A 15,899-nucleotide genomic window follows, 5' to 3' on the forward strand; every position below is an offset into this window, starting at 1 on the left:
CCTTCCCTGGCCCCATTCAAATGACCTGCTGTTATAAAAAAGTAAGTAATCTGAGTGGGTCAACGAGGCAATTACACTGCCCCAGATGCTAAAATTCCTAGTTAGGGGTTCTGCCTATAGACCAGATTCCATGGTCATAAGGTGAATAAGGAGCAGGTCCAGAGCCTGAATACAGGTCTTTAGACTCCATGCTGAATACATTCTCTGCCTCACCCGCTACTCATAGCATTACTTTCCCCATCACCCTTCATCCTCAATTGTTAATGCTCTCCCTACATTACTGAGCATTTACTTTGCATTTTCTCTCTAGGTATGTTTTTACCCCAGTGGAATAGAAACGCCTTAAAGGCAGGAGCTTTCATTTTTGTCTTTTTATTTATAGAACCTAGTCCAAAGACTCTGAATTGAATTGAACTGAACCATTATTGAATTTGAAAAGACTCCAGAATCAGAAGGCTATGGTTCAAGTCCTAAATGTGCTCCTGTGCCAGCTACCACGGGCAAAATCACTCAGCTTTCCTAAGCTTCAGTTTCTTCTTTTTGTTAAACCACTTCGTAAAGTTATCCTGAAGACTCGAATGATTTATATACTTTAAAATACTATGTGTATATGTGTGTATATGTATATATACATATATATGAGAATTATTTTTCTAGTGACTTTAGCTCCTATTAATTATTGCTGATGAAAGAATTCTGCTACTAAAGTTCTCAGAGGAAAAACTGAGATTCTGTCCACTCCTTGGGAAAATTATATGCATAGGTCAGGCTCTAGAAAAGGGTGTATACAAGGAAATCATCAACTACAAACATATTTCAAGGCAGTAACCCTGGCAAAAATCTCCTCCTCGTTCCAGAGGAAATAGTGATAGCGTTACTTGTGGTACAAAAAGTACTGGCAGGAAAGGGGCAGAATTGGTGTTGAGTTGCTAGTTGGGCCAGATCATTTAAAACAAAAAAACAAAGAAAAAAATTTAAGTCTTTCACTTTAAACTCTTCACACCCATGTCACCATGAAGCTGTTTCATTTTAAAAGTCCATCCAGATCCAGAGTGACAGACACACTTGGGGAACACATTCTCAGCTTCCTCCCACCACCTACAATTTTCTTAAGTACATGCTTATCAGTAATAGCCACTTATTAGGATGTCTCTCTCCAGAAAAGTCATGAAATCCTCTTCCAGTGGAAGTTATTTGCAGCCCCTCAGATCCCTGTCAATCACATATTCTAGGCAGGAACATGCTCAAGCATGCTGACCCAAGAACAGATGGCAGTGTGGACTGATTCTAACATTTTCTTTTCCAAAGAAAACTATTCGTTAGACTGCCTGTGACTAATTGGGCTCAAATTATAAACTGAACTTTCAGATTTTCCATTAGTAACTAGGAGAAATGAACCAGCCTGTAGGGAGAAATAATTGACCTGGCTCTCTTAATGCCAAACAATAATTAACACAGTTGATAGAAATTTGATGGAAATATTTGCTGCATGAATACCTGCACAAATAATAATAATAATTAGCATTTACATAGTACTTTAAGGTTTGCAAAGTACTTTATAGAAATTTCCTTTTAAATGTCTTTAAACAAATAATTCAGAAGAAACTTCACTATAGGCTAGAGAGAGGAAGTTATGAATGTTAAAAATATCACCGAAATGTATGCACTGATATAATTATTGTTTTTGTAGAGCTAATTTAGAAATATCTTCATCAAATTCACTTAGACTTATTGTTTCTACATGTAACTGAAAAAATAAACATATATATATATGTTTTTAAAAATAAAGTCAACTGAGTGGTTAAAATAAAACAAAATAAAAACAAATTCACTGTCTTTGATAGTGCATAAACATATTATTTCTGCATTTTAAAGTGAAGAAATTGAGGAACACAAATGGAAATAATTTTTTAGAAACTCATATCTTAAGGCAGAAGAGCAGTAGGGGCAAGGAAACGGAAGTGACTTGCCCAGTGTCACACAACTAGGAAATGTCTCAGGCCTGGTTCAATTCTCTCAATTCCACACTTGGTTCTCTATTCACTGTGTTACCTATAAGTCCTGAGGTCAATCACTGGAGCCATGCCAGAATTATGCTCAGAAGGCAAGTCAATGGGGACTGACTTCTATCTTCCTATCATGTAACAAAGATCAGGAGTCCCTGCCTAAAGGATATAGAAGGGAAAAAAATGAAGAAAGATATGATTCCAAAAAAGGATGGTTATCATGATTTATCTGGGGAAAGAGATAACAATGGGCCACAAGTAAGCCTATATCTCCTGACTTACTTCACATTACTCCACTTTTCACAGATATACTGGTCTACCTACTGTTTAGCCTTCTGTTTCTGGTTTTAGTGCCTTTGACTTGTCCACTTTCATCTCTTAATTCTTAACTTCCTTTTAAGTTCCACTCAAGAGCTGTGAACTGATCCAACAATTCTGGAGGGCAATTTGGAACTCTGCCCAAAGGGCAATAAAATTGTGCATGTCCTTTGAGCCCCTAATACCACCCCTCAGTCTGTATCCCAAAGAGATAATAAAAAAGGGGAAAGGACCTACTTGTTCAAAAATATTTAGAGCAGCTCTTTTTACGGTAGCAAAGAATTGGAAATTGAAGGGATGGCCATCAACTGGGGAATGGCTGAACAAATTATGGTACATGTTGGTGATGGAATACTATTGTGCTATAAGATATGATAAGCAAGATGATTTCAGAAAGAGCTGGAAAGACTTGCAGGAACTAATGCAGAGTGAAATAAGCAAAACTTGTAGTGTACAAAGTAGACAGTAACAGCAATATTCTTTGATAATCTATGAAAACTTGGCTACTCTCAACAATGCAATGATCTGGGACAAACCTGAAAAATTTATGACGGGGAGTGCTATCCACCTCCAGAGAAAGAACTGTTGGAGTCATCTTTCACATCAGTGTATTTATGGCTTTATTTTGGGATTCTGGTTATGCATGAGTTTGCTCTTACAACAATGACTAATATGGAAGTGTGCTTTGCATGAGAATGAAAATAAAATGTATTGATTTTTCCAAAAAAAAAAATAAATAAAGTTCCACTCAAGTGTTACCTCCTAGCAAAAGCTTTTCTTGATTTCCCCTAATTGTCTATGCTCTCACACCCTCATATTATCTTGCATTTACTAATCTGCACACATGTTGTATCTCATAGTAGAATGTGAACTCCTTGGGATTGTTCCTCTTTTTCTTTCCCTTTGTCTCTCTAATGACTTGCATGTTAGCACATTTTAAATTAATGTTGAATTCAATTGAATCTATAGTCTCACGAGATGTGGTAGCAAAGTCCATTTTAGCAGAGATAGACACTGGTTGAAAAGACAAGTGATTAATTGGAGGTCATGCAAACTGCTGATTGCCAACTCATAAAGCCCATTTATCGTTCTAATAATAATGATGGATGGTGCTGATTACGAGGAGGTAGATTAATCAGAATTTAGTATCCAGGAAGAAATGAGAAATAAAGGTTTCATTTTTTTAAAGATGCCATCCTTAGTATACAAAGATGATCCAACCAAATACTAAAAGATTTTTTTTTCAGTAAAAGGGATATGTTTGCACTAAGATAGTCTCCTGTATTGAACAAAGGTACATTTGCAAGTCATCTGGCCAGAGTCAGAGCAGAAAATAGAGAAAAGTAAACTGGGCCATGTAGTAATCAAACCCAGGATCTCAGGTTCACTAACATCACTTTATAACCAACTGAGCTAAACAGACTGTATATGTGTTAGTCATTGAACTGACCATTGAAATAAATGATTCTTTAATAAGATAAATAAAATGCTAATTGACTGGTTTTTTTTAGGAGCTGATAAAAATTAAACAAAGAAATATGTTATAATCATTAGATTTGGAGGAAATGTGTTCAAATTCTGACTTTGCTACTATCTGCCTCTCCTTGGCAAGTCACTTAGCTTTTCTTGTTCTCAATTTGCTCCTGTATAAAATGAGGGAGTTAGACTAAATAATTGCTACATTCCCTAAAAATTCTAAATCTATGATCTTATATATCCCCTGTAAGATATATACCTTATAAATCAAATGTGACTAGAGAACATGCAAAGGGCAACTAGAACAATAAAGGGCCTTGAGATTATGCCATATGAGAATGCCCTGAAGGACATTTCAAACTGGGACTACTGAGTCCTTAGGAGAACCATGTCAGTTGTCAACAAGTGTCCATTTGGAAGAGAGATTAGATTTATTCTGGCTTGTCAATAAAAGCTGCAAGAAAATTTATACTTGAAAAATGGAAGGGGAAACTTCTTAACAATTAGAACTATCCCGAAATGGAATAGACTATCTCTGGAAGTAATGGATTCACCCTCACCAGAAGTCTTTAAAAAAAAAATTGTTTGACCACTTGTGAGTTATGTTGTAGAGAGAGTTGTTATTCAGTTATGTCTTGGACTAAATGCCTTCTGAGGATCTAATTCCAAGCTTGGGGAATTGTAAACATCAATTATTATATGATTCTCTAATATAATAAAATATTCTGTAATATCTCAATGCTTTCAGGGACTATTGAACTACGTAGGGTTATTGAACACCATGCAAGCTAAATGGCAGGGCATTTAGCCCTGGGGCAGCCAGGTGGCAAAGTGGATAGAGGACTTGGACTGGAATCATATCTGGCCGCCAACATTTATCAGTTTCTTGACCTTGGGCAAATCACTTAGCCTATTTGTCTCAGTTTCCTCATCTGTAAAATGAGCTGGAGAAGGAAATGGCAAACACTTCAGCGTCTTTGACAGGAAAATCCCAAAAGTAGTTAAGAAGAGCTGGACATGACTGAAAATGACTGAACAATGACAAAAGCTAAATGACCTCATGTGGCTATGAGTTATGCATTCATATATCTGCTTCTTATCATTTTCCTGTCTCTGCCATCACAAATAAGCTACCAATTGTCGTCAGCTATCACATATTACTATTGTCAATACTCAGTTCAATTCAAGAAACGTTTAAGTACCTACTGACTAGATGGGAATTAAATAAATTGAGGAATTGGGCAAGTTTGGGTATTTGAGAGGTTGTCAGTATGTACAAAAGGAACCTTAAAAGTGATTCAGTCCCAACTACACCACCCCTTGGATATACAGAAACAGTGGAGCTTTAGACTAAGAACCAGGAAAATTATTTGAATCATCCTTATTAGCAATGTGATCCAACATAATTCACTTAGCCTCTCTCAGTCTCAGTTCCTTCATACGTAAGATGAGGATAATTGTACCCGTGGTACCTCTCATAGAGTTGTTGGGATCAAAATAATAATGTTTACAAAATGCTTTTAAACCCGAAAGGGCTATATAAATGGTAGTTACTGCTAGAACTATGTGTAAAGGAAGGAAAATAATATGAAATAATGTCTGCAAGAGCCAAACTATGGAGGGTCTTAAATGCTAGACTGAAAACTTTGTACATGTACAGTAGAAAGGATGCTGAATCTGGAATAAGAGCCTTGGGTCCAAATTTTCATTCTTCTACTTACTGCTTGTGTGACCTTGAGCAAGTCATCTAATTTCTCTGGCCTCAATATCTTCAACTGCCTGAAAAAGCTGAACTGAATAACTCTGAAGGTCCCTTTCATACATACCAATATCCTTTCGAATGCTCTAACTTCCCAGTTCCTCAAATTACTCAATTTCCATCCCCTTCTCCACTCTCAGAAATGGCCACACACTTGATCTTGCAATTGCCCACAAGCATCTCACTTCCCAGTTCCTGAACACCAAAATATCTTTTTTGGATCATAATCTTTTCCATTGAGTGTTTTCCTGTGCTCCTGACCCCAGTTCTGTTCTTCATGTTCACTATGACCTCTACTTGGCTCCATTCTTTCACAAGCCAGTGCCTCTGTATAGATTACATTCTTCCTTCCTTCTCTCAACCCCTTGGTGAACCAACTCAACTCTCTATTATCCCTAACTTCAAATTCCCTGTCCTGGTGGCATATCATTGATCATGTCTTGCTAAACTCCTACCCTGAATTATTCCCATCATCCACCTGCTTGACTCTAATTCATGTGCTGATGAATAGAGCTGGACAAAATCATAAAATTATTCTGACTGGGGCCATTACAAATTTTTTATCTAATCTCAACTGCACATTCACTGAAGCGAAGCAAATAATCCATTCATCCCTAATTGATTTCATGAGCCCATTCTCTAGAGCAGCTGTTACAAATCTTCTCATCTCTCCTCAAGCTTCCCTTAGCGCACATTCCTCCTAACCTTTCAGCTGAGAATCTTGTCTCACATTTCACAAAGATCACCTCCTTCTCTCTACCCCCTAATCTCGGATCATTCTGACATTTTCCCCTACTATCTCTTCTCTCTGGTCTTGGATCACATTCCCTCTCAATTTCTCCAGAAAATGTCTGCCATTCTTTCCTGTCTACTCTATGTCTCCTAATAAACTGGACCCTTCCCTGCTGCTTACAAATACATGCATGTCTCTCCCCACCGTGGAGAAAAAAACTAACCTGATCAACCATTTCTGCTGACTATAATCTTATATCTCTCCTCCCCTTCAAGCTAACCTCCTTTAGGAAGCCATCTACATTGTGTACTTTCTCTTTTACTTTCCTCTAAACCCTCCACAATCTGGTTTCTGTCCTTTGAATTCAAATGAACCTACTCTTTCAAAGTTTCCATTGATCTCATTGCAAAATATACCCACCTTTTCTCAGTTCTTATCCTTCTTGATCTCTCTACAGCTTCTGATATTGGAATTCCTCTTCCTCCTCCTCCTGATTATTCTCTCCTTTCTAGGATTTTGTGACATTGCTCTCTCTTGGATCTCCTCCAAACTTTCTAACTGCTCCTTCTCATTCTTTTATTGGGTCACATCGTGTCCACTAACGATGATCATCATCCAGGGTTCTGTCCTGGATTTTCTTTTTACTCTGTATTATCTCACTTGGTAATCTCCTTGGCTCCCATGGCTTTAATTTTCATCTTTATGTAGATAATTCCCATATCTAAACATCCAGCCTTTGCCTCTCTTTCTCTCTGAGCTAAAGTAATGCATCTCCGATTGCCCCTTGGACCTCTCAAACTGTACCTATACAAAACAGTCCTCAGTATTTTTCCCTCCTCTCTCTCCAAACGATGCTACTATTGTTGAGGACATCACCATCCTTCTAGTCACCTAGGATCACAATAGTGGTATCTACCTCAACACTCCAACTCATCCCATATATCCAATCTGCATCAAATCTTGTCGTTTTTACCTTCATAAAATCTCTTGTTTATGCACCTTCCATCCATTACCCAAGTACAACTTTCAGCAGCTCTTACTGAACAGCCTTCTACTGTGTCTCCCTGCTTCAGATCTCTTCCCTACTCCAGTGAATCCTCCACTCGATCTTCTAAAAACACTTTTCCTAAAGCTCAGATCTGACTATGTCACCACTACCAGCAATCTTCCCACACTACCCACTCAATGAACTTCAGTGGCCCTTTATTATGGATTGGATCAAATATGAAATCTGCTTGACACTGAAAGCCCTTCACAACCTGACTCCAGCCTACCTTTCCAATCTACTTATACTTTATTCCCCTCCACTCTATGATTCAGCTACACTGCCTGGCTGTGTATGGAGCATAATGCCATTTCTAGGCTTTTTCACTGGCTAGCCTCCAGGACCATAATGCTTTCTCCCTCCTCACCTCTAACTTCTGGCCTCCTTCAAGAATCAGTTCAAAACTCATCTACTCCAAGAAGCCTTTTCCAGTTCCACAACACCGACCTCACATCCAATCCTACGCAGTCTTAGTGTCTTTCCTCTGATATCACTTTCCATCTTCACTGTATGCATCTTGTATGTATATAGTTATTTTCATGTTATTTCCTCTATTCCTTTGAGAGCACAGGTCATGTTTTTGCTTTTGTTTGCCCAGAGTGTAACATAGTACCCAGCATATAGTAAGCATTAACTCATTAATATTTTAGTTAATTACTATTAATAAGCATTAATAAATGCTTCTTGACTAACCCCAAGTCTGCTATGAATTTGGAATTCTTCTGTCTGCTTTTTCTAATTTGAAGAAATGTATATGTATTAAATATGTATGTTTTGTTGTTCTGTTGTTTCAGTCATGTCTGTCTCTTTATGGCTCCATTTGGGGTTTTCTTGGCAAAGATACTGGAACAGTTTGTCATTCCCTTCTCTAGCTCATTTTACAGATGAGTAAATTAAGGCAAATAGGATTAAGTGACCTGTCTAGGATCACATAGCTAGTATGTAACTGAGGCAAGATTTGAATTCACAGAAATGAGTCTTTCTGCTCTACCCACTGAGCATCTAGCTGCCCAAATATGTGTGTGTGTATATATATACATATGCATATGTATATATGTGTATATATATATATACATATATATATATCTTAAATAAATACAGGGCGAGGTAACAGAAGCAAGCAATTTAGATGATTATACATTCTGTCTTAATAAGTCCAACACTCAATATAATTTGCTTCTCCTAATCAAATAGGGGCTAAAAAAATATTCAACTACATTTGTTAAAATTATGTTTTTAAAAAAGAGCAAACACAGATAAGCCAGGAAAGAACTACGTGAACTGATGAAAAGTAAAGCGAGCAGAACCAGAAAACTGTATATAGAAACAATATTGTATAATGAACAACTGTGAATGAATTAGCTATTGTTATATATATAGTGTTCCAAGGAGTCAGGATGAAACATGCTGAGAAAGAGCTAATAGAATTTGAATGCAGACCAAAATATACTATAATTCACTTTCTTCATTTTTTTTGTTTTGTTTGAATTCTCTTCTACAAAATGACTCATATGGAAAAATATTTTACATTATGGCACATGTAAAATCTATATTAGAGTGCTTGCTTTCTTACAGAGGAAGACAGGTTTCGTTCAATATTTTTTAAAGATTAAAAAAATTTTTACATGTAATTAAGAAAAAATTATTAAAACTAATTTTAAAAATAGCCACTGAATGATAACTTTAAATGAACTTTGTGGCACTTATTTTAGCCACTCAAAGGTTTTTTTCTTCTAGGTTCTTAGCTGTGTTATGGATAGTTGAGGTTGTCAGATAAGTGGATGAAGGGCTAAATTTTCCCTGAGGAGTATGTTCTGGAAGAACTAGAAGTGCAGAACAATCTATTCTGGTGGCTGTAACACAAAGCCAAGAGGCCCCATGCAAAGCCAAATTTGCTGAGACTTGCTTTTATTTTAAACTACATGAAGCCCATCGGTTCCAAACATGCCCCTGCTTAGTTTCTCTCTCTTTTACTTATGAAAACAGGACTTGTGTAGGAGGCCCTTTGGGAAAGAAAGAGAACTGCAGACCATTCTGAAAGTATATTTTGGTGGTTGCCAACAAAACTTCTCCAGAGCCAGAATTTTAGAGAAGTGAAATGGGAACCTAAAGTATCTTTGGAATATTTGTTTTTGAATGAGTTTTGATTCTAAAGAGGGCATTTTCATTCATATATCCCTTTGGAAACATTTAACTTTTCCATCTCCTCAAACAAGAGGTTTCAACAAAGGGACCAAGAAGTTGCTTATTTTTGGTCACTTAAAATTTCCTCTTTTGCCACCTGTATTCCACACTGCTTCATGTGGCTCAATCCCATAGCGTGGGATTAAACAAAACCATCTGTTTCTTCCCTTGTGCCAATATTATTCTGATTATTTCGGTCTCAGTTTTGATGCCTTTTTGTATATGCATCTAGAAAGTATTCTTATCCTTCAAAGTCTGCTAGTCAGTCAACTGTCTAGCAACATGGAATCAGATTTTCACAAGCCATGACATTCTCATCTTTCTTTGGGATGACAGAAAATAAATACGTTGGGGCATCTAGGTGGCACAGCGGATAGAGATCCAGGCCTGGAGTCAAGAGGACCTGGATTTAAATCTGACCTCAGATATTTCCTACCTGAGTGACCCTGAACAAGTCACTTAACCCCAGCTGCTTAACCCTTGCTGTTCTGTATTAGAGTTGTAACCAAGACAGAAAGTAAGGGTTAAAAAAAATAATTGCATTCTTTTTTCTGATAAACATCATAAGGAAAAATACGAAGTCCTGCCCTTAGGTTAAAAAAATCAACTATATAAGTATAGGAAGGAAGATGGGGCTAGATAATAGCATATGTGAAAAAGACTGAAGAGTTTTCATAGACTTCAAGCTCAAAATATGAATCACCCAAGTAACCCAGTTGCCAATATAGTCTTAGGTTCCATTAAGGAAAATATGGTGTCCAGAAAAAAAAAGAGAGATGCTTGTTTTATCAATAATATGATAACTAATACTTCTAAATTTAGCCTAAAATTTGGAAGTATACATCAAATAGGGAATAATTTATTGAAAATGATTGATTTTTTTTCTCAGATAACTGAAACAAGAAACATCATATAGTGAAAAGAACACTGAACCCAGGTGAAGAGACCTGGGTTTGAATTTTGGCTCTGATACATATTAGCTATGTGACCAGAATCTTCTCATCTATAAAATATAACTTTAAAAATATTTGCATTTCCCGCTACATATGGTTGTTGCAAGGAAAGTAAGTCATATCAATTTGTATATTATAGTTTTAAGTTTAAAAGCTTTAAATTATCCCAAGAGTTTTGGGACACCATATATGCATATATACATGCATACATATTATATACTTATATATATGTGTAATACAAGCATGTAACTTCAATACTTTAAGAGATCTGGACTCAAATTCTCCCTCTGCCTTTTACTATCCAACTGGCCTTGGGTAATATTTAACCTTTCTAGGTCTCAGTTTCCTTATCTATAAAATGAAAGTGTTGGACTAGAAGGCTTCTATGGTCCTTTCCCACTTGAAATACACGATCCTATGATTCTCTATCAATGCAAAAACATAACTGTTCTGCAACGTGGGATGCATAAAATAACATATGCTTTTTGCAAGTGACCAGTGCAAGAATTTGCTTTGCTTGAACATAATTTGTTACAAGGGTTTATTCTCCCCTTCCAGGTGGAAGAGAAAGGGGGTAAGGGGAGATAGAAGAAAGAGAAAATAGATATTTGGTGTTTGAAAAGTTTTCTTGATGTATTTTGTTTTTATATTACAAATATTAAAAGATTATTCCCACTTCCTGACAGGTAACTTACGAGAAAACAAAATGGTTAAATAAAACTAATAATACAGTGACCTCATCTGAAAGTATATGCAGTATTTCATATCTTAGCAATCTCTCCCAGCTTCTTAATTTTAAAAAAGATAACAAAAATCTTTTCTCTCCTTCTCATCCTCACCCCATTGGAGAAAAAAAGAGAAGAGAAAAAAATAAATTCCTTATTAAAAATATGCATAGTCAAAGAAAGTAAATTCTTTCAACCACTGTATAAATGTGTGTCTTATTCTGCATCCTAAATTTGTCACATCTCTGTAATGTATATTCATCATTAGTCCTTTGGAATCGTGAATGGCAATTATATGTCTTTGATAATTTTTAAAAATTTTAAGGACTGGTTGAAAAAGAAAGGAGCCCAGTTACCTGGTCCTGCAACTTCTGAAACATCAAAGGATGAGGCTCCTCTAGGATCTTCTCATTTAGACGAGACTGTCCCTCCACATTAACTTGTGATGAGGCTTTACTAGACAGGAAAGTCATGTAAATTTCCTTTGCCTTTTCTTGCATCTACAAGAAAGCAAAATAAAGATTCATTTATTATTATCTGCTTACGCAGCTCTTTCTACAGCCCTTCAAGGTTTGTCAACATCTACTAATCCTGTACATATGGAGACCAGAAGGAACAGCCACGTGAAAGAAAATAATGTATCTCCCCATGCTTTCCTATATAATCTATACTTGTTACACCAACTTTTAACCCTAATTTTCTTTCTGAATGACAGCTAAAAAGTGGGTGTCATTCTTGGCTTCCCCACTGAACACACTTAATGAAACTTCCCCCAAAAAAGTATAGATGAGAATAGAAGCAATACTTCTAAAGAACATAAAGTTTCAGGAGTAAGATACTTTTCAAATAAAACAATGAAACATCATGGTATGATAATCAATGAGTTAGCCTCCTGGAAAACCCTACATCATTCAAAAATGACAATTCAGGGGGCAGATGAGTAGCTCAGTGGTTTGAGAGCCAGGCCTAGAGATGGGAGGACCTGGGTTCAAATCTGGCCTCAGACACTTCTCAGCTGTGTGACCCTGGGCAAGTCACTTGATCCCCATTGCCTACCCTTACCACTCTTCTGCCTCAGAGCCAATACACAGTATTAACTCCAAGAGGGAAGGGAAGGGTTTAATAAAAAAAATGACAATTCAACAAATATTTATTAAGTGACTACAATCTAGAGGTCACAGGTGCTACATGCTAAGGACACCAATGTAAAATGGCAAATAGACACAGATCTGTTGGCCTCTGATGTTCATTCCTTACATGTCATATTCCGATGGTTAAATATGTTACCAGGGCCAAGTGATTTTTTTAGGTCATATTATAGGATAAATTAAACAATGAAAAATACAGCATACTTTTCAATGAAAAGCCAAGAACAGTCCTGCTGGGAAGACTGTGGAACCAAATGGGAACCCTGCTATGAAGGGCTTTCTCATCCAAAGATTAAATAAGTATATTTTAAAACTGAAGTTATGGATGAATGATTTGCACACATAAAACACTTTGCAAACTTTAAAGTACTACATAAATGTCAGGCTATTATTATTGCTAAAACTCAGAGTAACGTGTTATATAATCCTTGTAACAATGAACAAATTACTAAGTCCACTTAGTTTTTAAAAACCACAGAGCTCTGATTGTTGCTGGTGGATCAAAAACCTCTAAGTCCTTTCTTTCATCCTATATGATTCTTGCATGATTCTTTCCAAAATTCCTCCCTAGAAGATCAGCCAACTAAGCAAAAAATGAAAACGAAAACAGCGGGGGAAGGGTAGTATAGTTATTCATAGAAATTCTCATATTATCAATTTGGAAGGCGCCATAGAGACCATCTAGCTCAAGCTTTCTTTCTATAGATAAGAAAAGAAACTATGCCACACTGTCTGAGAGAAAAAGAGACTTTGGGACTTTGAACAAAATATGAATTTTTGTGTCAGGAGCAAAGTCAATGAATTGTTATTTGGGGCAAAAGACTATAATGGTTGCCAGAATCTGGAAGGTAGCCAGTCTCATAGACTCCTGATTCTCAACATATTTCTGCCATGCTGGTCTTAAGAAATTTCATCATGCTCTCACACTTGCAAAGTTTTAATATCTTTCACCTTGGGGAAGCTGACTGAAAACTGCTACCTCCAACCTGGAATGATTGAGATGTCAGATTGCCTGGAAGAGAGTTCGGGATGTGATTCTTGAAATTCCTCCATTGGGGGACCCATTCCAATCAAAGATAATAACAAGAGAAAAGATCAGAGAATGAGAACCAAAAGGGACCTTGGAAGTCATGGCCATTAAATGTAGGAGTGGGATGAGGGGGGAGGCAAAAAAAGAGAGGGATTTCCTAACGATCACATACACAGTAAATGGAAGAGCTGGAATCTGTACTTAAATCCTCTGACTCCCAAGCCAACCCTCTTTTCAGTGTACCACCTAGTTTATTCATGTGCCTACTCATGCTAGAAAAAAGTCACCTTGAGCCTTCTGGCTAAGGTAGAAATGTGTTAGGAATTAGAGGAGATCAGAACTCCCAGAAATATGTCCAGGGATGCTCAAAAAATGTATCAGAAGAAACAACTATAAAGCAAACTAAAGAGAAATGACTTTAAGATCTTCTGTCCAGTTCTGGATTTCATAAGATTTCCAGAAACCTGTCAAGTCTCAGTAAATGGAAAGTACAGTGCATGAGTTGCCTAGACCTACAGCAGGAAAAAGGGCAAAATCACTTCAAATTCAGCTATAGAAATATCCAGGTAGCTAGTGACTAAGACATAGCAGATGACAGGGCCAAGTAGGGCCTTACTCATATCATCCAAGATTATGGGAGGGGGAAGAACTTGACCCAAGCTTACAGTCGCAATGCAGAAAATTAAACTGGAGCTATGAATAAACAGAAGGGGGGGGGAATGCTCAACATGATAAATACTATGGATTGGAAGTAACCCAGTTTATAAACCCAGTGAGGAAAAGGCGGAAAAGAGGGAAAATTGCTTGATAACTGAAAAGAAATTAATTAGAAAAGAAATTATGAAAGGGATAGTTTCAGAGAAACATGAGAAGACATATATGAATTAAACAGTGAACTGAGCAGAACCAAATGGACAACTAATACAATAACAAGCTAAAGATGGTAAAGACAGTGTTTAAAGACTTAAGAATTCTGATCAATGCAAAAACTAATCGCAATTAAAGAGGACAGATGATGACACAAACTAGTCACCTACAAACAGAGAAGTAAGTGATGGACTTGAAATGTAGAATGACACATATCTTTTCAGATATGGCCAATGTGCAAACTTGTTTTGCTAAAGTATATACATTTTATTTTAGTTTAGTTTTTTAATTTTTTCCATAGTTACATTATTCATATTTTCTCTCTCCTCACTCCTGGAGTTGACAAGCAATTCCACTGGGATATATATATTATATATTACATATATGTTATATATATATATTCACTCAAACCCATTTTCATATTATTCACTTTTGTAAAAGAACAATATTTTAATACCAAAACCCTAAATCACACACCCATATAAACAAGTGATAAATCACATGTTTTCTTCTGGATTTCTACTCCCATAGTTCTTTCTCTAGATGTAGATGGCATTCTTTCTCATAAGTCCCTCAGAATTGTACTGGATCACTGCATTGCTTTTAGTATCTAAGTCAACCACATTTCATCATCCCACAATGTTACAGTCTCTGTGTATAATGTTGTCCTGGTTCTGCTTATTTCACTGTACATCAGTTCGTATAGGTCTTTCCAGTTCTTATTAAACTATATATATATAATTTGTTACAAGAGTTTTGTTTTTCTTTTTCAGAAGAGAGGCAGAAATAAGATAGGGTAGAAATAGGGTTGTCAAAGGAAACAGACAAGATCACTGGTGCATATTTTAACTTGTAGAACATAAGGAAGGAGAGAAGGAAAATAAAGACAAATGATAGCTTTGAAAGTTACATGGATTTGTCATGTACACTAAAGAAAATGAATAATAAAAATAGAATGAATAAAATGAATAATAGAAATTTGCCATTACACACACAATCCTCTTTTTGAATTGCTCATCTTATTTAATGTTAAGTTCAGAATTTTTAAAAGATTTCTTAAAAAGAAAAAAACTACTTTACCAGAATTGATACAAAAAGAAGTCCTATTTTGGAAGAGATATAATGAGATGATGTCTGTTCTTAAAAAACAAACAAAGGATATCTCAAGTAAATGATTCATTCATGACAGGGGAAAAGTGCAGACAATAACACATCATAAAAATCACTGCTCTCTAAAACTGCAAAGATCTTGGAGGGCCAAACTTTTTTAAACTACTGAGATCTTTAGGTCCTGTCCTCGTCAATAAAACTATATCCATTCTCCCCCTACCTCATCCCCATATGTATACCCACACTGCAAGATAACTTTTAAAATCATCTCCTATTTCTAGGGTTCCTTAATACAATAAGGGCTAAATGTTGCCATGTATCAAAGGACTAGCAAAGTACATCTAGGGCCATCTTGAACATTCAGGGCAGATCACACTTTGGGTTCTTTATTCATACTGCATCCTGCCACACATCAAAGGATTTTAATAGAAGTATTGATAGCCTTTAAGGGTATGGGTGTGTGTGTGTGTGTGTGTGTGTGTGTGTGTGTGAGAGAGAGAGAGAGAGAGAGAGAGAGAGAGAGAGAGAGAGAGAGAGAGAGAGAG

The 15,899-nt window shown here is 36.4% G+C and overlaps 1 protein-coding gene across 1 annotated transcript in view; it reads right to left on the bottom strand.

The window, feature by feature from the left end:
* Window positions 1-15,899, bottom strand: part of RGS10 (regulator of G protein signaling 10) — a 63,193-nt gene that overhangs the window by 21,108 nt on the left and 26,186 nt on the right. The window contains exon 4 of the mRNA XM_044662598.1: window positions 11,556-11,699. Within this exon, the coding sequence (XP_044518533.1) occupies window positions 11,556-11,699 (144 nt within the window). The remainder of the gene's footprint in view (window positions 1-11,555; window positions 11,700-15,899) is intronic.

The sequence above is a fragment of the Gracilinanus agilis genome, chromosome 2, assembly GCF_016433145.1.
Source record: "Gracilinanus agilis isolate LMUSP501 chromosome 2, AgileGrace, whole genome shotgun sequence".
In the NCBI taxonomy this organism is placed as follows: Eukaryota; Metazoa; Chordata; class Mammalia; order Didelphimorphia; family Didelphidae; genus Gracilinanus; species Gracilinanus agilis.